Source organism: Strix uralensis, chromosome Z (genome assembly GCF_047716275.1).
Source record: "Strix uralensis isolate ZFMK-TIS-50842 chromosome Z, bStrUra1, whole genome shotgun sequence".
Lineage (NCBI taxonomy): Eukaryota > Metazoa > Chordata > Aves > Strigiformes > Strigidae > Strix > Strix uralensis.
The window spans coordinates 29,323,798-29,350,486 of record NC_134012.1 but is presented as its reverse complement, the minus strand read 5'-3'; the positions used below and the strand labels follow the sequence as shown (position 1 = coordinate 29,350,486).

General features: G+C 43.9%; 1 protein-coding gene and 1 long non-coding RNA gene across 7 annotated transcripts in view; one reads left to right on the top strand and one right to left on the bottom strand.

The window, feature by feature from the left end:
• Positions 1-21,769, bottom strand: part of SMARCA2 (SWI/SNF related BAF chromatin remodeling complex subunit ATPase 2) — a 123,657-nt gene extending 101,888 nt beyond the window's left edge. Inside the window, exons 1-3 of one of the 5 annotated variants that reach the window (XM_074857128.1) lie at positions 21,595-21,769; positions 6,169-6,263; positions 5,326-5,586 (exon numbers count right to left, since the gene is read on the bottom strand). In XM_074857128.1, coding sequence (XP_074713229.1) covers positions 5,326-5,550 — 225 coding nt within the window. In that variant the 5' untranslated portion in view covers positions 5,551-5,586; positions 6,169-6,263; positions 21,595-21,769. Of the gene's footprint in view, positions 1-5,325; positions 5,587-6,168; positions 6,264-19,829; positions 20,149-20,281; positions 20,328-21,594 lie in introns of those variants that run through there. The other 4 variants (XM_074857127.1, XM_074857129.1, XM_074857130.1 and 1 more) reach the window with 4 other exon arrangements.
• Positions 21,770-22,323: 554 nt separating this feature from the next.
• The window catches only part of LOC141938366 (uncharacterized), a 53,650-nt gene continuing 49,284 nt past the window's right edge, over positions 22,324-26,689 (top strand). For both annotated transcript variants that reach the window (XR_012627240.1, XR_012627241.1), the window contains exons 1-2: positions 22,324-22,549; positions 23,711-23,910. This is a non-coding gene — a long non-coding RNA (uncharacterized LOC141938366). The remainder of the gene's footprint in view (positions 22,550-23,710; positions 23,911-26,689) is intronic.

Here is a 26,689-nt window from a genome sequence, read left to right as displayed (position 1 = left end):
TCACTCACTTTTTCTCTCACTCACCAAAAACTATAATATTGCCTCAACTTCAGAGTAATTAATTTTTAAAAGCAGAAAAAAGGAAGACCTGGGAAACTACAAGCCAGTCAGTCTCACCTCTCTGCCCAGCAAGATCATGGACCAGATCCTCCTGGAAATTATGTTAGGGCACATGGAAAATATGGAGGAGACTGGTGACAAGTCAACATGGCTTCACTAAGGGCAAATCATCCCTGACAAATTGGGTGGCTTTCTACAATGCGGTTACAGCACTGGTGGGTAAGGGAAGAACAACCGACATCATCTACCTGGACTCCTGCAAAGCATCTGGCACTGTCTCGCACAACATCTGTCCTGGTTTCGGCTGGGATAGAGTTGATTTTTCTTCTTAGTAGCTAAAATAGTGCTGTGTTTTGGATTCAGTATGGACTTTGGTATGAGAAGAATGTTGATAACACACTGATGTTTTCAGCTGGTTTTAAGTGATCAAGGACTCTCCAGCTCCCCATGTCCTGCCTGCATGCAGGTGTACAAAAAGCTGGGGGGGAGCATGGCCAGAGCAACGGACCCAAACTGGCCAGTGGAATATTCCATACCATGTAATGTCATGGTCAGTATATAGAGGAGGGGTGGCCGGGAAGGAGGGCATTCTCTCTCACTTCTGTGATTGCAATTGCAGGTTCTTCATATTTTGGGATCGCTAACCAGGAATGGGCTGGGTATCAGTCAGAGGGTGGTAAGAAATCGGATTGTGCATTACCTGTCTGTACTTTCTATTATTGCTATTGTTTTATTCTATTTCAATTATTAAACTGTTTTTATCTCAACCTACGACACTCCCTACCTTTACCCTTCCCATTCTATCCCCCATCCCCCGTGCAGGGGTGAGCAAGCAGCTGCGTGGTGTTTGGCTGCCAGACGGGTTCAAACCATGACAAACATCCTTGTGTCTAAACTGGAGAAACATGGATTTGATGGGTAGACCACTCAGTGGATAAGGAATTGGCTGGATGATCACACTCAAAGAGCTGCAGTAAACAGCTTAATGTCCGAGTGAAGAACTGTGACAAGTGGCATTCTTCAGGGGTTCGTATCGAGACCAGCCCTGTTTAACATCTTTGTCGGCAACGTGGACAGTGGCATTGAGTGCACCCTCAGCAAGTTCACCAGCAACACCAAGCTGTATGGTGCAGTCAACATGCTGGAGGGAAGGGATGTGCCATCCAGAGGGACCTGGACAGGCTTGAGAGGTGGGCCTGAGCAAATCTTTAAGTTGAAGAAGGCCAAGTGCAAGGTCCTGCACATGGGTCAGGGCAATCTCAAGCACAAATACAGGCTGGGCGATGAGTGGATTGAGAGCAGCACTGCAGAGAAGGACTTGGGGGTATCAGTGGATGGAAGACTGAACATGAGCCAGCAAAGTGAACTTGCAGCCCAGAAAGACAACCGTATCCTGGGCTGCATCAAGATAAGTGTGGCCAGCAGGTCGAGGGAGGGGATTCTCCCCCTCTACTCCGCTCTCGTGAGACCCCACCTGCAGTGCTGTGTCCATCTCTGGGGCCCCCAACATAAGAAGGACACAGACCTGCTCGAGGAGGTCCAGAGGAGGCCATGAAGCTGATCAAGGGGCTGGAGCACCTCCCCTACGAGAACAAGCTGAGAGAGTCCAGGTCATTAAGCCTAGAGAAGAGAAGGCTCTGAGGAGATCTTAATGTGGCCTTTCAGTACCTAAATATGGCCTACAAGAAAGCTGGAGAGGTACTTCTTACAAGGGCATGTAGTGATGGGACAAGGGGTAATGGCTTTAAACTGAAAGAGGGTAGATTTAGCTACCAAGAGCTCACAGTACTCTTTCCATCTCTGAAGTGAGAACCATGCAAATTAAACAGATATACTGTTGTCATAACTAAGAGTTAAATCACGTGGCCCAGATGGTGCATAAGAGCATACAGAAGGCTGTATCGGTTGAGACTAAAACCATCTAACCCTATGTTCTGCCTCCAGAGGAGCTTTTATATGGATGCCAAGCAAAAGTAAGATTAGGGCAACCATGTAACAATTCCTTCCTTTAGTATCTTCCCAGCTTCCAAATATTTTCAACTCATGAGACTCTCTGAGGCTGTTACAGTTTGTCCATTTAGTAGTACCTGCCCCCCCCCCAGACTTCTCAGTGTTTCTCCTTAAAGGTAGCTGTCTTACATCCAAGATATACTTCAGTAAAACTTGGAACTGTAAGTAATTTGCTGGCAATTTGATCAATAGTCTAAAGATTACTCGAGAAAGTAGCAAGAAAGATAGCTAATTTACTGTTTCTGTCAAAACTGCATTATGTAATTCAGTAGTAAATTTTCCTGTGAAAGGGTTTTCTGGTTAGTAAGTGAATATGCAGTTTTTTAATTTTCATATTAAGTATTAAGTAAACATACTTTAGGAAATATTATTTATTAATATCAATTTGTATCAATCAGTGTTTAGTCTTAGATACTTTGGATTTTTTAATTTTTTATGCATTATTATTTGTACATTAGTCAAACATCTAACATAGAATGATGTTTCACTACTTAGTTCATGAGTTTTAAAAGAACCACATCCTATTGCATGGGAAAAAAAATGAGTTATGTTACATCATGACTTGAAAGTCAAACTGCTTTACATAACACTAAGCATAAAGAAAACATTTACTTGGTCAAACTGCAGATGGCTGACCAGTTTTTTAATTACATGGAACAACACTCAAGTAGTGTTTGCAAAATAGTCTAGAAGCACCGTTCCACAGCATTTCTTAAACAGACCCTTCCCTCACTTGTCACAGTACAGTATTTCTGGGGTTGCACAGGAAAACAGACCAGAAAACTGATCTAGACTGAAAGATTAACCAAGATTTTTTTTTTTTTTCACATGGTTCAGCAGACCCATTTTCTAGCTTAGTCACACACACATGAAAGCATGCTGCAACTCGTGAAGTGGCAACCTAGAGGACAGCAAGGCTGTTGCTACTAAAATAAAGACTTGTGAAATGATAGCCTTTGTTCCATTATCAGAATCAAGGTACAGAACAGGGAAGGTAAAAAACTATACTGACTGGTCATCTTTGAATTAGCTATCCAGACTCTTCACATTCATGGTGCATTTTTCAAAACATTTCAATACCACATCAATGGGAGAATTTCTATTCTGGCTTACAGAACTTCTGAGATGCTTCTAAAGTCTCCGAAAGAACCCTGTGGGATGACATTTGTTGGTTTGTTTCTAATGTTAACATAGCATTAGATGTCTGAAGAACACACAAGGTGAAACAGAATATAGCAGTTAAAAACATAACATACGGATAATTCAATCATTCTAATGGAAAATTGTCCTGGTTTCGGCTGGGATAGAGTTGATTTTTCTTCTTAGTAGCTAAAATAGTGCTGTGTTTTGGATTCAGTATGGGCTTTGGTATGAGAAGAATGTTGATAATACACTGATGTTTTCAGCTGTTGCTAAGAGATCAAGGACTTTCCAACTCTCTGTGTCCTGCCTGCATGCAGGTGTACAAAAAGCTGGGGGGGAGCATGGCCAGAGCAACGGACCCAAACTGGCCAGTGGAATATTCCATACCATGTAATGTCATGGTCAGTATATAGAGGAGGGGTGGCCGGGAAGGAGGGCATTCTCTCTCACTTCTGTGATTGCAATTGCAGGTTCTTCATATTTTGGGATCGCTAACCAGGAATGGGCTGGGTATCAGTCAGAGGGTGGTAAGAAATCGGATTGTGCATTACCTGTCTGTACTTTCTATTATTGCTATTGTTTTATTCTATTTCAATTATTAAACTGTTTTTATCTCAACCTACGACACTCCCTACCTTTACCCTTCCCATTCTATCCCCCATCCCCCGTGCAGGGGTGAGCAAGCAGCTGCGTGGTGTTTGGCTGCCAGACAGGTTCAAACCATGACAAAAATTCCTGGTGCCGCCCTCTTTTTCTGCAGGTACAGAATCTCTTAAAACCAGAGAGAAACAAGAGAACTGAAGGATGTAAAAATCCTGGCTGTCTATTGAAGTTTAGGGCATTCACCAGGGTACTAGAAGCTTAGACTGTAACTGACCCCACAAACAAAGAAATGTCAATTGCAAATGTCTGGCTAATAGCTAAATTACATGCTTCAAGATTCAAATGCAGAAGTTTTAGTTACTGAATGTACTGATCTCTAAGAAATTCCAACAGTTCAGTACAAACGGGCAGCTGGATCATGGCCTCCTTCACTTCAGCTGTCCTTGTGCTATTAGAAATTTTAATAATACAGTTCTTCATGCAAAACATGGTAGTGTCATACCCTCTACTGACTGGACACTGTTTTAACTGTTTTAATGAATGAAACTGATCCATATGTGAAAATGACAACATCAAGAAGTTGCCAATTCATGAGGAAAATTAAAACACGTTTTTATTACTTTAAAAATAAATTTTAATACTAAATTTAGGGTTTTTTTCTGTGTGCATATAACGATTCCAACTGGAATCAACAATAGTTACCAAAATGTTTTCACTGTCTTGACTCTGTAAACTGTTACTGTGTATTTCTAAGAGTAGAAGATTATTCTAAACAATAAATCTCTGGTAAACAACCAAATAAAAATAATAATACATAAAGAGACTGTTCTCACAAAGGAAATTCCACACAAGAAATACTTCCTGAAAGCAAAAGACTTTAATGATAGTCTAAGCACACATGTAACTTCTAAGTGTATGACAACAACCACTGAAGTCCAATTACTCACATGTTCCAAGCTACATAGTTTCAAATTCTTTATTAAGATGGAGCCTTTACAAAACAACTTGGAAAAACGTTTTCCATCAACATGGAAGAGTAAACAAATTTGTAAGCACAAGCCCTGTAAGTTAAAAGTATTATTTAAAAAAAAAAAAAAAAATTCATGCAAAACTAAAAACCACCCCAGAAAAACACAAGGTACATCCAAACAGACAAGAAGAAACTAAGAAAAAAGGTGGTTAGAATGGTCTTCCATGAGGTTTTAAGACTATAATTCAAAATTTTTTCCCTAGTAATATCTATCTTACTGAAAAGTACAGTTTACAAATGAAGATTTGCAAACTACTAACTCTATAGTTCAAAGTAGTCTACTAAGAACAAGGAAACTGTTTCATCTGATACATGCATCATCTTTAGTAATAAATACAGAAATAGATGTGTAGCTGCAGTTTTGCAGATGATACATCATGTGTAATAGCAGTTATGGAGGTCTAAATGTAGTGTAAGTATTTTTTCTTAATCAGTGGAGAGAACTAGGAAAAAAAGGTTCACTTGTAATAAATTATTACCTTATGCATTTGATGCATGCCTTCCTGTGGATACTCAGTAGGCCCCATTGTTGGCATTGGATGCGGGACACTGGGTGGACCAGGACTTGGCCCCATCATGCTGTGAACTGAGCCAGGAGATGGCCCTGGTCCTGGGCTAGGTCCTAGAATCGGTCCAGGTGAAGGTCCTGGTCCAGGGGAAGGACCAGGATGAGGCATGGCGCCAGGGTCTGTAGGCGTGGACATCTATTTTCTGTCTCCTTTTCAATTAGCAGAATAGCTCTAATAACAAAAACAAAACAAAACAAAAACAAAACCAGAATTTCTATATGACATTAGGGGCATTGAAAAAAATGTAATTAAATCTACTGGCAATCACTACACACACATGTACATACACATGCAAGCTGTCATCAGCAGAAAATGCTTAAACAATCCTTAATGTTGCACATTACTTTGACCATCCTTCTAAGTGCCCACTAGAAGCATAAGGATCCTGATAGTTCAGTCAATTTCTGGATGTTTTATGTTACTCACAGAACAAAACAACTGGTACACCACGAGAAACATCAACCAGAGACAATGGTAGTTCAACTGACTTGCTATCATCAGATGTGGGGTTAAGCACAGTATTACTAAAGGCAGGGAAGATAGCTGAGCACCTCCTAACATATGTGTCTTCAAAAATCTCTCCCTAAACAGATGTGACTGTACTGAAATTCACACTTATGAAATTCATGGTAATGCAACAAAACAAGTATTAAAAGGACTATTGAGACTATTTTCTGATTTTTTTAAGATATTAATGTAGGACCTCTCTGGTTATTTTGTTAGCAAACAAAACAGACAACAGAAAAGAATTACTCTGGACTGAAGAGTTATAATTCACTTGAAGGGTTCTGCCGATGTCACAAACCAGAAGAGTGCAGATCAAGTGGCTTATGAAACTCTTAAGTGCCCTGAGAACAAACGACAGGCTTTTACAGGCTGGAAAACCAACTATTACTATATTTTTATTCCTGTGTTCTCATAGAATAAATTGATGCAGGCTAATGCTTGAAATATTCTTCAGTTTTCCGAGAACTTTTATGAATGTCTGTTGGGAACTTTTTGTTTACTAATGTCAGAATATTATAACGCAGTGACGCAGCTGCCATATTTTTACGGAAGCAATGGTCAGTTGCTGCTAATGAGATGAGTCATATTTCTTGGCATTCCCCACTCCCAACAGCACCACTTTCATTTGTTTGATCACAAAGTGATCTCATTAATTGAGTAGTTAAGCCAGCAGAAAAGTAACCCTATATTAAAAAAAAAAAAAAAAACAACAAAAAAAACCAAAACAAAAAAAAAAACCACAAACAAAAAAACCCCGTAACCTATCTAGTGATTCAAGTGACTGAACTGAATTTCTGAAAGGATTGATGAGTCCCACTGCCAGCACAAGCAAGCAAGCAGGATCACCACTTTCAGCAGCAGATGACCATTAGATGGGCTTAGCCTGTTCCCCTTGTTTACTTTGGGTGTATTGTGAGGTTACCTGCCCATGATTACTGGTTCCGTAATAATAAAACCAATACAATGAAAAATGTGTCTTACTAAAAAGCATTCTAATTTAGTACATTACAAGGTAATTACAATGTAATGGTACATTACAAGGCCTAAGACAACTCCCTGTCCAAGCCTCTCTCCTCACAGATTTTATCACAAAGAGTGTTCTACCCTGCACAACCTGGTTTATCGCTATCCACAGTTAGCAGTAATTACTTTCTAACATGAGTAAGTGGTGTAGCCCTGTTACAACACCGCTTATATAAAGCCACAGTGTAACACTTCAAACGCCCTGGCTTGTAGTCAAATTAAGAAACAGACTCAAGAAAAACAAAGTACCTTCCCAAGGTTCCCAGCAAAGCAGAAAGAAGGCCCATCTGTAAGACATGTCAGCAAAAAAGTAGGTTGGTGCTTACCACTACCAATCAGGGAATTCAAAGCTTAAAGAACTGATCATCTTTCTTCTTTTATGAGCAGCAGTCTTTATTTATCAGAACCCACATAGAAGATAAAATGCTACTACATTTAACCATTTTCACTGATTTACCCCCAATTACCTACTCATTCTATCAGGATCAAAACTGGCTTAATAGCTTTTGCTTATAAATTGCCTTTTGTTATGTTTTAATAACTACTAGTCTGTTCTGAGTAAAGGCAACAAATTAGAACAATGCTTAACTCATTAAAAATAAAATATCCTCACCTGAAATAAGCTACTCTGGGATCATACTTCCTTGCAAGGTAAAACAGGAAGATGTCTATGAAGCTTCTCTGTTCAAAATAAAACACTATAGTCACTAATTAGTCTCCTACAACCCCAGGACATTACCAGGAAAGGAATGAAATTATCAAACGTTCACAACTGCATACACCATGCCATAGCTTCCTGTAAGAGGCCTACAGTTCGGCTGCATGAAGGACAACAGACGTTTCCACAGAACAAAGAGTTTTTACATGAGTCAATCGTTACATTGCAAAATATAAGACTGACACTCTCACAGCTGACTCTCTCTGCACATAAGCCAAATGCAGTCCATTTAACAAGGCAGAACCTAGCACCACACTGCTATCCAGAAAAATGGATACAGAACCACAACACAATCAATTACAAATCTATTATCAGTGTACAGTATCCCAAAATATCCTATTTCACAAGACTTCTACCTAAACCTATGCATTAAAATGGGTATCAAAATCTCCCCTTCTATTCACTTCTATTTCAAATTCAACTTACAGTTCTCATAAAAATTAAATGGCTTCAGTCTCAGCTCCACTAGTTACACTGTTATTTACATATACGTTAAACATGTCCTGTACACAAATTTGGAAAAATTAAAATTCTTTTTAATGGGCTAGCAAATGCCCAACCTGTGAAAAACAATAACTACCAGAGGGGAATGTTGCACCCTTTCCACCAGATCAAGTCCCTTCATTATCCTCCTTTAAGAGCAGATAAACTCACCCAATCTTACATAACTGTGAATTGTCTTAAACAGATTTATATTCAGAGATTTTTGTATGTCAAAGAACATACTTCTATGAAAAAAAAAGTAATTTATAAGATTTGTACGAGGGGAACATAAAATACTGGAAAATACTATTTAAATGCAAGTAATAAATCCTGTCCAAAGATACCCATGTACATAAAGAGACAAAATTTTCTCTGGTAATATTAGCCCACAAAATTAAAAAACCAGCCACTGCCATAAACCAGAACACACTATACATGGCCCTCCCAACTAAGGATCTGGTCACAGAACAGAACTGCTAAAAAGCTTATGATTTAACATGTTTCAAAACCAGCTTAGTTTATATTTACTAAGACTGAGATTGTATAAAAAACCCACAGAAATTACATACCCTGTTGTCAGTAAAATTCAGTAAGTGCTAGATACCTAATTCCTCTAGGCCATTATACAAGTCTCATTAAAGTCAAAGCAAAAATCTACAAAAGAGATAACAGGTGCAACAGTGGCCAAGCTCCATCCAGATAACAATGGTATTAGCTTGAGTAAATTCTCATGCCTAAAATGAAGTAAGCAAAATGAAGCTAACTCCCTGCCAAAGCCAATGCTGACCCATTTGTTTGGACTGCTTTTTAATGAGTAGTGACTCTTAGAATTACAAAGCATGGGAGGGAAGTAAATGCTTCTATCAGATTACAAGGACTTTCATAAAGTGAAAATCAAATTTCCATCTCATTGTCCCAAATGACAAGGCTGCTGGCCCTGATTCTCAAATGTACTACAGAATCACAGAATCATTGTCAAATTGTTTCTTAAGTGTCCAATCTTAAAATTTCCTCAAAACCCTCATGGGAGTAATGTTATTCACATGACTTAAAAATAAGGCATATCTCTTTTTGAACTGCAATTCCTTATCACTTCTTATGTTTATTTACATCAACGTCACCAAAGCTCTTCTGTGAACAGTCCCAAATAAAACCAGTGTGGATGTAATTATTTGTGGTGAATCACACAGTTCTTCCTGTGGTCTCACCTCTGCTAGTGTCCTGGGTTCGCTTAGCATAAAGCTCATTTTCAGAAGAAGCTGGGAGGGGACACAGCCAGGAGAGCTGACCTGAACTAGCCAAGGGGTGTCATGCTCAGTACGTATGTACTGGGGGAGCTGGCTGGGGGCAGGGGGGATTGTGGCTCAGGAACGAGCTGGGCATCGGGTTCCAGGTGGTGAGCAATTGCACTGTGCATCACTTGCTTCAAATACTCTTTCATTAGTATTATTGTTATTATTATTTCTTGTGTTGTCCTATTAAACTGTCCTTATCTCAACCCACAAGTTTTTACCTTTTTCATCTGGTGGGATGGGGAGGAGTGAGCGAGTGCCCGCATAGTGCTTAGTTGCTGGCTGGGGTTACATGGCAGCAGTCCTTTTTGGCACCCAACACAAAGGGTTGAAATAATGACAGATCTGACCAGAGTGTGTTACAACAGATTTGTTATACATATTTCATATATTAGTTAAATAGTTGCTGATCACAATGTTGGTTTATCTGTTCACATGGTGGTATTATGTAAATTCTTATATGCACTATGTATTCCCTGCAGTGATGTTTATCACCTCTGGGAGGAGGATCAGGACTATCATTTTGCTGTACTGGGTAATGTCGATTTACGATACGGTTAAATCATTAGTCATAAAGTTAAGCTGTAATTTGTTTGCGGCATTGCTGTCATTCCCGTACCTCGGGGGCCCTCTCTCGGAATTTATTAGCAATTGCACCCAATCTGCGGGGAAGACGCGAGGGGGTATTTCTCCAGCTCTTTCATCTCCCTTTTTTCTTTCAGGCTAATTACAACAGCTTTTGAGAATTTTGAATATCCTTGGGATGTGCAAGGCAGCATGTTCTTACTGCTATCTCTCCTGAATGTGTTTCAGGTCTTGTTTAAGGTTACAAAAATTTTTTTAAGAATACCACCCAGAGATCTACCCCAAGGCTGGAGAGTCATGTGTGTCATGGCATGTGGGAGAACATGGGCAGGTATCTAGAGAACTTCTCACCCCCAGCGGTTTGGAACTTCACTCCCAAACAACTACAGGACCCTGATGAAGTGACAGAACATTTGAAAGGAAAATGCTGTGGCTATTCCAAAGAGGCACAACTTACTGCACTGTGCTGGGCCCCGTCTGGTTATCTACTAAACACTGCTCGGTATTATGCAGCACTCTCAGAGGGAAGGGAAGAAAAACAGACTGACAGGCACTGCAGCTATTCCAACCCTTGTGACAAACACTGTGGCTACCCCAACCCGAGCGACAGGCACTGTGGCTACTCAAACCCTGGCAACAGGTACTGCAGCTGAACCAGAGAACCATCATGTGTCAGTATCAGTTATCCCTACACAGAAGAAACAGACTAAAAAAAAATCAGTTCACTTAGTGAGGGATGAATGTGAACCAGGGTCATCACAAAAACAGGAGGAAGAGGCAGAGCCAGAGATAATCACCTGATTCCTATCCCTGAGTGAGCTGCAAGATATGCAAAAGGATTTTGACTGCCATCCAGGCGAGCACATTGTTACCTGGTCATTCCAATGCTGGAATAATGGAGCCAGTAGCTTGGAATTAGAGAGGAGGGTAGCCAAGCAGCTGGGATCCCTGTCTAGGGAGAGGGGCATTGACAAGGCAATTGGAAAAAAGACACAAGCCCTCAGCCTCTGAAGGGGACTTCTGTCAGGCGTGAAGGAAATGTACCCCTTCAAGGAAGATGTTACATGTCACCCAGCCAAGTGGACCACCATGGAGAGAGGTATCCAATACTTGAGGGAACTAGTCATGCTGGACGTGATCTATAATGATACGGTTAGCAAGCAGTTACCCACAGATACAGATGAAGTCCAATGCACATAACCCACGTGGCTGAAGTTTCTACGAAGTGCGCCACCATGGTGCAGTGGAAGAAGCGGCTGGCCAACTGCAACAATATGAAGGAAGTCACTCTTCCTCCCTATGGGCCTGCGTCTCAGCTGTGGAGAAACTGCCAGATATGCTAGCTGAGAAACTGTCCCAAGAGTTCCTATGACTTGAGGATAAGTTCTGCATCCCACCTGTATGGGCCTGTATCTTAGTTATTAAGAGTAAGCATTCCTCTGCTCAAGAGAGATGATATAGAACGTACACATCATGGGGTACCCTGTGGTTTTACCCATGACCACAGACAGGACACGGGGGAGTAGGATGGGAAACTCTTTTCAACCCCAGAGGCACAGGTATGTGAGTTGCAAGGAAAAACAATCACAAGAGGTGATTCTTCCTGGAAAAATGCCGTGCCACTGTCCGGCAGGCAGTTCCCCAGAGCAAGCAGAACAGCTGATCTCACTTCTGATTCTCTTGAAGGGACTTCTGATTCGTTCTTACAAAGAGTGAGTAACAAATACTATGACGAGGATTAGAGGGACCCTGCCTCCAGCTAAGTGGAGGAAAGGGACAACCAAGTTTACTGAACAGTGTGGATTTGATGGCCTGGCACATCAGACCCACCGGAGCATAAGGCTCTATAGTGGACGCTGGTGCGCAACGTACCCTAGTGACATCGAGCTATATAGGGGCAGAACTCATCAGAATTTCTGGAGTGACGGGGGGAATCCCAACAGATAACTGTATTGGAAGCTGAAGTGAGTCTAACTGGAAATGAGTGGCATAAACACCCCACTGTGACTGGTCCAGAGGCCCCGTGTATCCTTGGCATAGACTACCTCAGGGGAGAGTATTTCAAGGATGCAAAAGGGTACCGGTGGGCCTTTAGTATAGCTGCCTTGGAGATGAAGGAATGTGAACAGCTGTCTGCTCTGAGCAGCGTCTCCAAGGACCCTTCTGTTGTGGGGGTGCTGAGGGTTGAAGAACAACATGTGCCAATCGCCACCACAGCGGTGCACCAATGGCAATATTGCACCAACCAAGACTCACAGATTCCCATCCATAAGCTGATTCATCAACTAGAAAGCCAAGGGATGATCAGCAACTCACCCTTTAACAGTCCCATATGGCCAGTGCAAAGATCTAATAGAGAGTGGAGACTAACTGCTGAGTGCCACCATACTGGTCATGCTAGAGCTTCAATATGAACTGGAGTGCTATACCACAACTGATATTGCTAACGCATTCTTCTCAATTCTTTGGCAGCACAGTGCAGCCACAGTTTGCTTTCACTTGGAGGGTTGTCCAGTACACCTGGAATCAACTGCTCCAGGGGTGGAAACACAGCCCCACCATTTGTCATGGACTGATCCAGACTGCACTGGAACAGGGTGAACCTCCAGAACACCTGCAATACATTGATGACACCATTGTACGGGGGTAATACAGCGGCAGAAGTTTTTGAGAAAGGGGAGAAAATAATTCAGATCCTTCCGAAGGCTGGTTTCGCCATAAAACAAAGTCAAGTCAAGGGACCTGCACAGAGATCCAGTTTATAGAAATGGCAAGATAAGCATTATCAGATCCCAATGGATATGATCAACAAAATAGCAGCTATGTGTCCACCAACCAGCAAAAAGGAAACACAAGTGTTTTTACATGTTGTAGGTTTTTGGAGGATACATATTCTGGATTACAGTGTAATTGTAAACCCCCTCTATGAGGTAATCTGGAAGAAGCACTATTTTAAATGGTGTCTTGAGCAATAACAAGCTTTTGAACAAATTAAACAAGAAATAGTTCATACAGTAGCCCTTGGACCAGGCAGGACAAGATGTTAAGATGTGGTCTACACCACAGCCAGGGAGAATGGCCCTACCTGGCGTCTCTGGCAGAGAGCATCAGGGGAGACCCGAGGCTGACCCCTGGGGGTTTAGAGTCAGGGATACAGAGGATTCAAGACCCCCTATACTCCAACTGAAAAGGAGATTATTGGCAGTATATCAACGGGTTTGAGCTGCTTCAAAAGTAGCTAGTACAGAAGCACAGCTTCTCTTGGCACCCCGACTGCCAGTGCTGGCCTGGATGTTCAAAGGGAGGGTCCCCTCTACACATCATACAACTGATGTCACGTGGAGTAAGTGAGTCACGCTGATCACACAGTGGGCTCAAATAGGAAAATCCAGTTGCCCAGGAATTCTGGAAGTAATCACAGACTGGCCAGAAGGCAAAGATTTTGGAATATCACCAGAGGAGGACGTGATGCATGCTGAAGAGGCCCCACTGTATAATGAACTACCAGAAAATGAGAAGCAACATGCCCTGTTCACTGAGGGGTCCTGACACATTGTGGGAAGGCATTGGAGTTGGAAAGCTGCTGTATGCAGTCCTATACAAGTCGCAGAAACTGCTGAAGGAGGAGGTGCACTGAGCCGGTCTGCAGAAGTGAAAGCCATCCAGCTAGCTTTAGATATTGCTGAGCGAGAAAAACGGCCAGTGTTCTCTCTCTATACTGACTCATGGATGGTGGCAAGCACCCTGTGAGGGTGGTTGCAGGAATGGAAATAGAGCAACTGGCAGCACAGAGGTCAACTCATGTGCCAGTAAAATGGTGGAAGCAACCCAGGAAACATATGTCGTGCCCCATGCCACTGCCCAGAACACTATCTTGGGACGGGCCTTGAAAAGCAAGTCCTGTGGCAAAATGGCACCCCAGGAAGAATTGAGTCAGGTAACGGGACTCATTTCTGAAACAACCTCATAGATACCTGGGCCAAAGAGCATGGCATTGAGTGGGTATATCACATGCTCTATCATGCACCAACCTCCAGAAAAATCAAACAATACAATGGACTGCTAAAAACTACACTGTGAGCAATGGGGGATGGGACCTTTAAACACTGGGATACACATTTAGCAAAAGCCACCCAGTTAGTCAACACTAGAGGATCTACAAATCAAGCTGCCCCTGCCCAATCAAAACTTCCACATACTGTAGAAAGGAATAAAGTTCCTGCAGTGCACATGAAGAAAAGGTTAGGGAAGACAGTTTGGATTAGTCCTGCCTTGGGCAAAGGCAAACCCATCCATGGGATTGCTTTTGCTGAAGGACCTTGGTGTACTTGGTGAGTGATGCAGAAGGATGGGGAAGTTTGATGTGAACCTCAAGGGGATTTGATTTTGGGTGAGAAAAGCTGATGAATGAAATTGTATGATGTTAATTGCTAAATAACCCTGCCACCATATGTCATCACTACCGCAGTTGCTGTGTGCCATATCAATGGTATTACAGTAAGAATCACACAAATCACTGGAAGATAGACTTTGATGAAACTGAGCGAAGTGCAGCAGTGATGGAACTCAAGCTGGCTTTAGCAACTGGTGCCCAGCAACTTCCTCAAGATCGACATCTTCAACCCGCAGATCGTGGGCATGGGCTGTGCCAGATACACCAGCCCCAAACTCTGGATGCAGCATGCACAATCCAACACCACACACCATCTCTCCTGCCCTGAAAGACTGTTATGACAAACGGAGTCCCAAAGTCATGGACTAAATGAACTCAACAGACACATTAGAGGGATGGCCCATAGACTAAGGGAATGATATCTGTGTGTATACATATCTATCAAAGACAGGAAAAGTGGTGGTGATAACTGGAAAGTGTAGGATCTGGACATGACATGATGATATAGAATAAGGGGTGGAGAACGTCCTAGGTTTGCTTAGGATAGAGTTAATTTTCAGAAGAAGCTGGGAGGGGACACAGCCAGGAGAGCTGACCTGAACTAGCCAAGGGGTGTCATGCTCAGTACGTATGTACTGGGGGAGCTGGCTGGGGGCAGCTGGGATTGCAGCTTGGGAACAAGCTGGGCATCAGGTTCCAGGTGGTGAGCAATTGCACTGTGCATCACTCACTTTGTATACTCTTTCATCAGTAGTATTATTATTTCTTCTCTCCTTGTGTTGTTATATTAAACTGTCCTTATCTCAACCCATGAGTTTTTTACCCTTTTTCGCCCAATTCTCTTCCCATTCCACCAGGGGTTGGGGAGGAGTGAACAAGCAGCCCCGTGGTGCTTAGTTGCCAGCTGGGCCTAAACCAGGGCAGCAGGCAGATCCGAGTTGAGACAGAGAGGAAAAAAAAATAGCACTGTCAAGGTAACTTTAGCCAGATGCAAATACAAGAGCCACAAAACCAAAAGCTGAAGAAAGAGACTTAGGATCTTTGCTCAACTCTCTCTAGATCAAATGGTTTAGGACAGTGAGTATCTACATTATAAAGAATTTGAGGGAATATTGCCTGAGCACAAACATTTCTGCACTACCACTTTATATGCACCTAGAAGGTTTGGTAGATGTAGCTAGTTTATTGTACAATACCATCTCCACCAGCTCAATGTTTCAGGATGCACAGTATCCAAGCACATTACACATATTTTGCTATAAACCTGCTACAATTCCAAAGGTAGCAAAGGCATGGATTTCTTTCACATGAAGCAAGTATGCAATATTAGTAGATCCAAAACTAAAACACAGCAGGTAACAAACCATGCAAATTACTTTGAAATTCAAGACCAGCTGGACACACAAAAAGATCCAGATATTATAGATTACTTTGATGCAGGGCACACACTGAGTTGAAGAACAGGTGGAGAAGTAAGTATTTATAATTCTTCTAGCTGTTTCCCTTCACCATCCAATATAACTTCTGCCTTTTCATGACTGAGTCAACTTAAATTGAACTTCAGCCAGGATGTTCTGGCCAGATCCCCTGCCTTGGATAAGTAGCGGAAAGTAAGAAAACTGCACCACTTAGGTCTGATGAAGAGGAAATGTGGACCCACGCAACAGCCACATACACACTACAAAACACACTGTAACTCTGCCTTCACAGAAAAATAATAACAGTCTACTTCTCCCCACACATCTCCAACTGAAGTCAAGATTCACAGGTGGCTTTGAAAAAATATACTGTGAAACTGTGATACACTACAGGCTAAAGGAGTTATCTTTATTACACTACCATAGAAAACATGAAATTTATACTGTCAGTGATTCATAGTATTTGCTTCATCTGCTAACCATAATCAAATGAAGATGTTCAATGTTTAAGAATTGATTAATAATGATAGTAGCTCATCATAATTAAATAACTTACAATACATAGAAGCAAATCAGTAGGACACTGATTTGTATTGCACAACCTCACATGACACTGCATTAACATTTATCAGGATTTAACTACTGTCATTTCGTCAAACAATGATTTGATCAATAAACAGGTTTACATGAAATAACAAATTCCGTAAAGAGTCAAGTCTTCAACTAACATAAACCAGTTATTCAGTTCACATAAGAGAAGCAAAACATACTAACAGCTTAGAGATGCCTTTGCATACTCATGTATGTAACTTCACTGTAACTTCAGAACCTTTTGGAAGGGAGTTTGCCATTTAAACTACAAACCATAGAATCGGAAACGCTGCACCTTAAATTGCTTATCCAGATGCTTAGGCCAGAAACAAACCTCTGGACACTGCTTTAACCGCCTGATAAGCTGTCTACCAAAGACTGTCTGCATGCACCCCCACAGAGCTAGCAGAATGGGTTGTGTGCTTACACCAGAAACTTCATTGTGGAGTCATGTAGCGTAAGGCTCCTTTTGACATGCAGAGACAGTTTACTTTGGGATGATAGTCCTAATACTCCTTCAACCCCTTACAAATATTACTGTAGAAATTCTTACTCCTACTGTGTAGCTGTTTCAGTTTTTCATAAAGCAACTGCTCAACTAATTTACAGCCTACCCTCTTACGAAAAACTAAAATTAGCACCAAGAAATGACTGGCTAACAGCTGGGAGTTGAATGTACTGCAGACAGTCAAAAGGCATCATCACAAGTCAGACTTCACACAAGTTAGGCTAAGCTATGCCACCAGACTTCTCAATGAAGAGGCTACAGCACAGACATACTATCCTTTCTGATGGCTTTGCTGCAGAACGCAACAGCCTTCAGAAAAAGAGAAGGGCAGATAGCTGCAGTCAGAAGTTTAATTGCCTTTTAACACCATAGCCACAGTCACAGCAGACAATGCCCAAGACCAAATCCATGTTTGCTACATATGTAGATTCCACTGTGTGTTTCAGGCACAGAAAACTGACTCACGACAGCACTGACTGGTTACAGAGTAAGTTTCCATACCACAACCTTTACTACAGGTATTGATCAGAGTTATTGAACATCATCTTCACATTAGATTCTGAAAAACAAAAGCCATAATGAGAGGTAGGCAGAAGCAAAAGAATTCACCATATTACTGACCCGCCTTGTCTTTACTTAAATGGGGAAGAAAAGGAGGAAGAAGGGAGAAGATGGTTTTAAATACAAGTTACTTATGGTGAAAAGATACGAAAAAGGTATAGTTTCTGTAACAACAAACTTATTTTTAACATTCTTCCTAAAGGTCCCAGCTCTAAATGATCCACCTGGGTGCTCAAACCCTGCAGTGATACATAAGAAATATTCTCTACCAAGTGGAGACAAACAGGAAAATGTTTATGCTTAAGAAGTGATGACTTTACATATGTCAGAATCAAATAAAACAATTTTCAGCATTAGCTGTCTTATTCTGCTATATTTGCAAACTACCAAAGCTGTGTTTAACCCCTACTTCTTTCCCTTATTCATCCTTCCTTATTTTATCTTGCAAACAAGCTCTTCTCTGCTGCCATTTTCATGACAAGTGATCTTTATGTCGTAACGTTGTGTTTACTACTTCACTAGCGGATCAAACATAAAAAATTAAACTGATAAAATTCAGAAGAGGTGGAGGTTCAGGAAACAGTCTTTATATACAGAGAACTTCAACTGCAGCAGAAAACACAAAAAAATACAATAGGCATTTTAATAAGTACTTTGCAAAAATGTTCTGAGTCATATGAAGAATGAAAAGTCTCCTGAAAGGATCACTAGTTCACAGCAATATTACTGATCAGGACCATGAAAATCTGAAGTAAAAGTGCAGCCAGTTTTCAAAGTTGCTACAGTGCACATTCTGACCTTAACTTCAGAAGTCCAAGAAAAATCGAGAAAATATATCACCAGATACTAATTTCATATAGACCTTTGTTAAGAATATATTTAAGATAAGAATGCTAGCTGGAGCACTTTTTCTCTCGTCAATTTTCAAGCCTCAGGTGTTGGTGAAAGCATTTTTCAAACTTGACAAGAAAGGCTCACAGACCACTTCAGAAATTAACAAAAGAAAAGATCTAAGGCTGCTTTGAACACACTCTTCTGGCACATGTTCTATGAAACACCACAGAAATACCAGTCCTAAAGCTGAGACATAATTTGTGAGAGAAATACCGTATTTAATGAAGCTTCACCCTCACCTCTGTCAGGTCCACATATGCTGTATGATATACTTAACTTTAGATTTATTTTTAAATGCTTGTTATCCATACAATCTTTTTGCTTTCTACTACTGATATATATGGGCATAAAAATCTGCCTCCAATCCCATCTTTCTCGTACACCCCTTTTTTCCTTAGAATAACAAAAGGAAAAAAGAAACAAAGACAGTAATAGGGCAATTAGGTTCCCGAAGAGAAAGTGTGCCTTTATTTGCACAACAATACTAACTTACACAGAAGAGACTGCCCCACCTCGAGCATGTAACTGGTATACTACCGGAATTAAATTCCGGTACTGTGTTTATCGTCTGGGTCAGGGGCTGTGATTAAAACCGACTAACACTGAAGAAATCTAAAGCAAAACAGAAGAGAATGCAAGTGGAACAATGCTGTGTTATAGATCCCCTGCCAATTTTTTTTACAGAAAGCATGCAGAACACCTAAAATGGTAAAAATGAAAAAAAAAAAAAAAAACCAAAAACACCCACACCACAATATTTATAGCTTTAATTCTTCAGTTGGTTATTTACTTACCTATCTAAAAGACATCTTAAAAAGTACAGAGTTAACCTAAAGTTCAGGAAACCCGAATATCAAACATAAGCAGCAGATACCAAGGAAAACCAACTCCAGTGCGATCTATGCAGTCATGCTGACACTTTGCCACTCTATTTGACCATAGTGCACACTTACAGGAAAAAACCACAACAACAAAATCAGTAACTGTAACTTCAGCTCGAGTTTATAAAGTAACTTTGCTAGCCGTGTGCAGTTTGTTGTTCCACCGTCAGAAATCGGGGACGGGGGGGAGGGAGACAAAACAAAATATTCCGTTTCTCCCCGCACCACGCACATAATGAAGCCTGGTCGTGCGGGAGACCCGGCACCGCGTGTCCGGGCGGGTGCACGGGCGGGTGCACGGACGGGAGCGCGGCGAGGAGCACCGGCGGGGCGCCGCCCGCGGACCGCCCGCTACCTCCGCGGCCGCGCTCCGCCTCGGCAGCGCCGCGTAGGCCTCGGCGCGCCGCTGCCCGCCGCCTGCCCCGGCAAAGGCGCCGGGGCGGGCACGCACAAACATCAGGGCCCTATTCTCCCCCTCCGGCCTTTCCGGAAAGTTTTCGCCCCGGCCGACTGGCTCTAAAACGTCTCTGCCTGGAGACCCAGCCCCGCTGCTTCCTTACCCTCCCCTCCACGAGGCCACCGTGCAGGGCCCTGTACCTCGACGGCGCGGGGGCAGGGGGGGCCTCGGCGGCGGCAGGCGAGCGAGCAGCCGGGGCATGCCTCAGGGCTGGGCTGGGCCCGTCTCCCCGCCGCTCCTTCCCTCCGCCACCATGTCACGCCGACCAAACATGTCTGTGCGCCTGTGTGCGGCGGCGGTGACTTCCTGATCCGCCGCCGTTCGCACAGACAGGGGGACGGGAAAGGCCATCCCCGGCCGCCACCGGCTCTTGACACCGCCTCCCTCTCCCCCGCGGAGGACCGGGGACGGGCTCCGTTGCCCTCCTGCCCCGCCCGGGAGCTGGCTGCAACAGCGGCCCGCTGTCTGCCACCGCCTCTGGCAGGGGAGAGAACTTTTCCAGGTGCCGACCACCGCCGCCCCCCTCTCCCGACGGGGCAGACGAGCCGCGTCTACCTGAGCATTCGCGTGTATATGCATCCTCGCTGCCGCCCGACCCGACCCGAAAAAAAAAAAAAAAAAAAAAAAAAAAAAAAAAAAAAAAGATTTCCGCGCACACCGGAAATAAAATGCTTTTTGCTTGGAAGGCGATTACAAAATTGCAAGCGCATGTTTTGTGCTACTCCGCTTCACTGACTGCTGCAAGGCGGGGGCGGGGGCATGATTTCTGCAGGGGAAACGGCGTGGGGGGACAACGGTCAAGCTATTTTGGGAAGAAAATCGCTGCACCTTTACAGCAGGAGTGACTGCACAGTTAAAAACAGAGACTGAAAAGCAACAGGAGCTGCAGCCGTAGTCGGGCGAAGTCCCAGCCCCCCTCCCCGGTGTGCGAAGTGCTTGTGACAGGCAGGCAGGGAGATTATCCGGATCATGGCCTCCCCGGCTCTGCCGGGTAACGCCGCTACTCTCGCAGCCAAGACCGCTCCCCCCCGCACCATCTTTCTCTCTCCTCATGCCTCCCCACTTCCCTTTCCTCGGCCGGGTCTACGCGAGCGTGTGCCACAGCGCAGGAACAACCCCACCGCAACACACTCTCCCGCCGCCGGACACCGTGAACTTCACCCAGCGACCCCCGGCAGCCGCCGAAACGCGGCCCGCCCGGCGACCCGCGCCAGCCGGGGCAGCAGGCGAGGCCGCCCCCAGCCCGCCGAGCTGCTCCGCAGTGGGGGCAGTGGGCTGTCACTCCCCCGGATCTATTTCCCTTCTGGCCCCGGCGCCCAGCGCCTGTGACAGGCTCGCTTGACGGCAGGACCCCGGGGTGCCGCGAACTGGCGGCTGCCGCCGTGCCAGACCGCCGGCCGCGCCGGTGAGAAGCGGCAGCCGCCCCGCCGCGCGGCACGGCACGGCACGGCGCGGCACGGCGGCTGCAGACGGGCGGGCACGGCGCCCCGCCGCTCCCCCGTCCCTCCCGCGGTTGCCGCTGACTCACAAGCCAGCCACCAGCAACGCCTCGGGGGTTTTTTCCTTCACACCCTCCCACCCCGGAGATTTGCATCGTGATGATTCCAGAAATACCGGATCAAAACTTTCTTCTCTCCACCCACTAGGGGATATAAATATTTGGGAGGGCCGCGCGCCGGAGAAGGTGGGGAGAGGAAGCAGGTGGCACGACGACGGCCGGGGCCGGCGGGGACGCTCCTGGGGAAGGGGAGGGAAGGTGGGCACGGTGCGTGCGGCGCGATCACTAACAATAAAGGACGGCACAGGCACCGCCGTGCCAGGGACGGGGAGCGGGGCGGGGGGCGGACCGAGTTGTAAGTTATATTTACCTTCCTCCCGGGAGGAGCGCCGTGCTGGATGTCGCTCCTCTCCCCCTCGGTGAGTCACCCGAGTCCGGAACCGGAGCGAGGGACTAGATTATGAACATGACTTCATTGATGACAGCCATTCCCTCCTCTTCCTAAACTCCTGCCCCTCCTCCGGCCCCCTCCCACCGCCTCCCTTCACCGACGCCACCGCTCAGGAAGCGGCATTTCCATTGGCCGGCCGGCGAGGGAGTGCCCGCCCCCTGCGCGGGGAGGGTGGTCCTATTGGCGTCGCCTGGCTGTCGCTCAACCGAGAGGTGGGGGAGAGGAAGAGGAGGTGTGCAGGAGCGTGGCGGGAGGGGAGGGTTGGGTGGTGTGCGCGTACGCCGAGGGCCCCGCTCGGGTGTTTGCCGTGCAGCGGCGGGGCTGCCGCTTGGAGGTTTCCCCGTGACCTCTTCCCAGCTCGCATGTGCCGAGGGGCGAGGCGGCGGCACTCGCAGCAGTAGTTTGGGCAGAGTTGGAGAAGGTGCTGGAACGGCGCCGTGCCGCTGCCCCAGCCTGTCGGGGCGAGCCCGCCGCCGCCGGGGGGGGCGGGCCGGAGCCAGCCTGACGGGCGCGGGGGTCTGCCGTACCTGGGGTTGGCGGCGCGGGGGGCAGGACGGGTGTCGCCCTGCCTTTTACAAGAAAGAGGGGAGGGAAAAATAAAAAAGGCATGGAAGGGCGTTGTCGTTCGTCCCGAAACTTACACCCCGTCCGCGGTCTCCGATGGCAGTGGGTGCCGGGGCGGGCGAGAGGCGGCTGCCGAGGACGCTGCGGCTGAACCGGCCTGTGGGTCGGGCGGGCTCCCGCTGCCAACGGCCGCCGGCGAGCGGTTATTTACCACAGGCTCTCCCGGAAGACCTGGCTGCTGCTCGTCGCACGTCTGGAGGCGGCTGTTGAAGTAGTCGCCAGATATAATAAGGCTGTGCGAAGAGCGGAGGTGGATCTCTTGTTTCTTTACCCTCGTAAATAGTGCAATTATGTTTGTTTCGTCTTGCTTGCTTATGTCCTTTTAGCTTTTTAACAGTTGGTTTGGAAGTACGCTTTCCAACTCCGCGTGCTGGTGCTGTGGGTTTTTTTATGCTGTAGATCGTTTACCTGATCTGCAGCCAAGCGCTGCAGAGCTCTCGCGTTTGTAGAAGCTGTACCTGTTTATGTAACAAACGACTAAGTACTTCATTAAAGTAAAATGGGCCCGCCAGTCCGAGGGTTTATTTTGAACACCAGTTGTAGAGTCAACTTAAAAAAAGAGCCAAACTAGCATACGTGGCGCTATATGTAATTACCTTTTTTTATCTCCTCATGTGGGAGGTATTTGCCATTCTGAAGCTGGCGTAACTCTTGCTGTGGATTTCACTTTGTGCTACGGAGTAAAAATGTTAAGAGGAACTTCAGTATTAAAATCAGTAGCTACTACCGATGCTCAGGTGACAGTATTTAACGTGAAGTTCCTCTGCTGTGGTCAGGACCTGATGAATGCTGGGAGCACCTAATGCACCTTGTGGACATTAAGTGACAGCTACTTACATGGTGTTTAGCTTAGGGCTTTTTTATTGGTGGAATAGGAGCGGTAATCGCCAAGTTACAATGCTGGCTATACAGTGCAAATTACTGCCGTTTCTGTAGCTTTTCCAAGGTCTTATTACTTAATCGTTAGGTTAGTCTTATTTATTGTGTGGACTGACTACCAAAATGCTGAAAGATGAGTCTGTAAGAATTAGCGCTAACTGGACAGCACCAAGTATCCAAAAAATAAATTTAAAAAAGCGCTGTATTGTCAGTTTCCCATTGTCTGTGAAAACTATTTACTTGGGAACAAAACCAAAGAAATGGAAACATTCAAATCTGTTTATACAAAATAGCAAATATCATTATGTAAAACTTTTGATCCATGAGTAATTTACAATTTTGGGTTTAGCTTTGGCTTAAACTATGAGTTGCAACCCGGTGTCTTAAAGATAAAAGAATGTAGTTAACGTTCTTGAAAAAAATATGCTAATGAAAATCAAAAGGGTAGAGGGATTTTTACTTCTTTTTTCATACCCTACTGTAACTCTCATTAAGCCGTCTGTTGGGGTTTTTTTTCTTCTCCATTCCCCAGAGTTAATTTCAGGGCCCTTTGCGGTTTCTTACTCCAGAAGAGAAAACAAGCCTTAAGTAATGGAGGGGAAGCTTCCTTGCAAGACAGCTCAACTGCTCGTTGGACTCAGCAGCACTCAAACAGTTCTAAACCAGGTCAAGCCATTCTTCTGGTAGAAAGCATACAGAGAAGAAAAAAGGAACATAAAATTAATCCTTCAGGTAAAAGAAAAATGTTCACTTGACTGTGATAAATGCACCTATGTTTAGTTAATGATTATGTTTATTTTGGGAAGGCTACAGCTGCCACCTGCATTTTGAGGCAACAAAAACTCCAGTTGAATGGTCCTGTCAATCTGAAGGCATTTTCTTTTTGTGTTTTGATGAAGTATCATTTAATCTCATTTTAACCTGTATTTAGGTGTTGGAAGACATGTTCAACCAATGTGAAAATTTTTGCTGAAATTGGTAGGATCAATAAGGGCTCACAATATGAAACTTGGGTGACCAAAGCTTCATGCATAGTGAATATGCAAACATGGTGAATAATCACATGCTAAAGGATAAATTTATTTCCTCCGATTGATTTGTCTAGCTTAGCAAAAGGAAAGAAAAATGAAGGCCCTTAACTGAGTTAATGCTTTGGATGCTGTCAACAACAGTAAAATTGCACACAAAATTTTCAAAGTAGATAAAGTACCATGGTGAGAAGAGGTACCATTTTGACTAGCTAGATGTGGTGGTGTGAAACTGAAGCTTGTTTATGTGAGGAATGATACCAATATAATCAAAATTGCTTAGAAACCGGTATATCAGTGGAACTCTTGCAGGGACACTCTTACTCCAAAAGCAGGTCATTACCATCAGGGAGTTGCAGGTGTTTACAGCAACCATTACCACCTTGAAGCTCCTGCTGTAACAGTTTGTGGTGGTATTTCTCTGTCTGCTACCAAATCTCTGCCAGAGGTTGCAGTCACTGCAGCAGAAATGGTAGAAAGGAGTATTTTTTTAGTGCCTCAGCCAGTTCCTAGCAAAGTCCAGCTGCTTAGGTTAGGTGGCCAGTAAAAATGAGTTTAAGTTAGAACATTCCTAATGTTCCTAATGTTCTAACATTAAGTTAGAACAATATGAAGATGGCTTCGTGGTCAGGTTTCTATATAAATAATAAAAGAACAAAAAGCTTTTTTGAATGTGTCCAGGAAAGTCTTAAGTGAGCAAACTTAAGACTTGTCTTACAGAAATGCATAATACTGTTGCTTATGTCTGCTACCTTGGTGGATAGTGCTCACCCTGAAATGCAAAGAGAAAAAAATCGTACTTGTTTGAACTTTAATCAGAGCCTTCAAAGGTGAAAATGAGGTGAAGGTGAGATATTTCAGCTTTATAGTGAGGCGTGTTCATTGAGATCATCAGGTGGGGAAACAAGACTGGCCTCCATGAGTTTGCTGCACTAAGGTGGAAGCGTGTTGTCTTTTACACTAAGATGGTTCATGTGTCTTGGGTAGCTAACATAGAAAAAGCAGGTGCTTTTTTTTAATTAATAAGTGAAGGCAAACCCGATGATGGTGAAATTAATTATTGAGATAAGAAACCCTGGAAGGTGTCTGTTTTGCTGGTACTTCCAACAAAAGTCATCTTATGCCCTATCCATTGTATATTGGGAACAGTACTTTTCCTGAAGTACTTGAATCCTAGAGGGAAGGATATTCTTTACCTACCCATCTATTGATCCACTGTATGTAATACTGAGTGTGCCATAATCCACTGAAGTGGTGCATCTCAGCCTGACATGACTGGCAGCAAAGTAATTATTAGAGCTGGTTAGAGTTTTTCCTTCTCTTATGGAAGATGTAATTGCTTTCTAATTTAATAGTAAAATTTTTGTTCTAATACAACTTGAATGAATGTGCTTAGTACTCATGCACTTTTCCCCTCAGCCTTTTTTTCTAGAGACATACATGTTCATCCAGCTGTGTTCGTAGGTTTAAAAGATAGAGCCTCTTTCAAAGTAGCTTCATTTGCTCTAAACTCTCAAGGTGTGTTTGTGAGTGTGATGTTGAAGAGATAATACTCAGCTGAGATCTTCTCAAGGCTAAGTAGAGGGGAATAATTATCTCCTTTGTCTAAAGAGCCTTTCTGAATACATTCTGAAATGAAGTCTGTGGGTGAGAAAGGTGGGTTGGCTTGCAGCAATAATGTGTTAGTGTTCTTATTTATTTTCTAGTCCACAGAATTCCAGAGTTTGGTTTGATTGCCATATTTTAAGGGAGGGGCAAAGCACACTGTGGTATTGATCTCTCTCTCCTTGTTTTTTTTTAGGCTGCCATTTTGCTTCCTAACCAGGTAGTCGCAGTTTTGTGTTTGTGCTTTTGCAAGAGTATCACTCTACACCTGATTTTTTTTGAAATTTATCTTAATGGTTTCTGAGCTTCTCTGTAATTTCTCAACATCATTTTCAGTTCTAATTCTCTTTTATAAGGTGCTCACCAAATCCCACTAGCTTTGTGTCAGATGTAGATTTTATAAACAAGCTCATCACTGAAGCAATTACAAAGAATACTGAATAGAGCCATGCACAGAATGGATTTCTCTGGGGCTCTGAGGAGGACAGTTACTCAGCATTCATTCCTGGGTGCTAACCTGTTGTGGCTCTGGCAGCCAGTTATCTGTATGCATGTTTTTGGTAAAATAATCTGTTTCCTAGCTTGGACTATTCCTGGCCTGTTAATCTGCCTGAGGGCAGTCGTCAAACAACTTTAGCTCAGTGGGGAAAACCCAGAATTCTGAACCAGTGCCAGTAGCTCTTGGAGAGTCCCTTTTGCTGTTCTTCTTGTGGTTAATAGTGCTCCTACTACAAACATGAATTTACCCATCTTTAAACAGTCTCCTGAGTTTGCCTCCGAGTCCAAGAAACAGAAGTAAAATCTATAGTGGTTTGCTTATTCTAGTGTATCCTGATATTAGAATTGCACCAATTTCAGGGCAGTGGGGCAACACATAA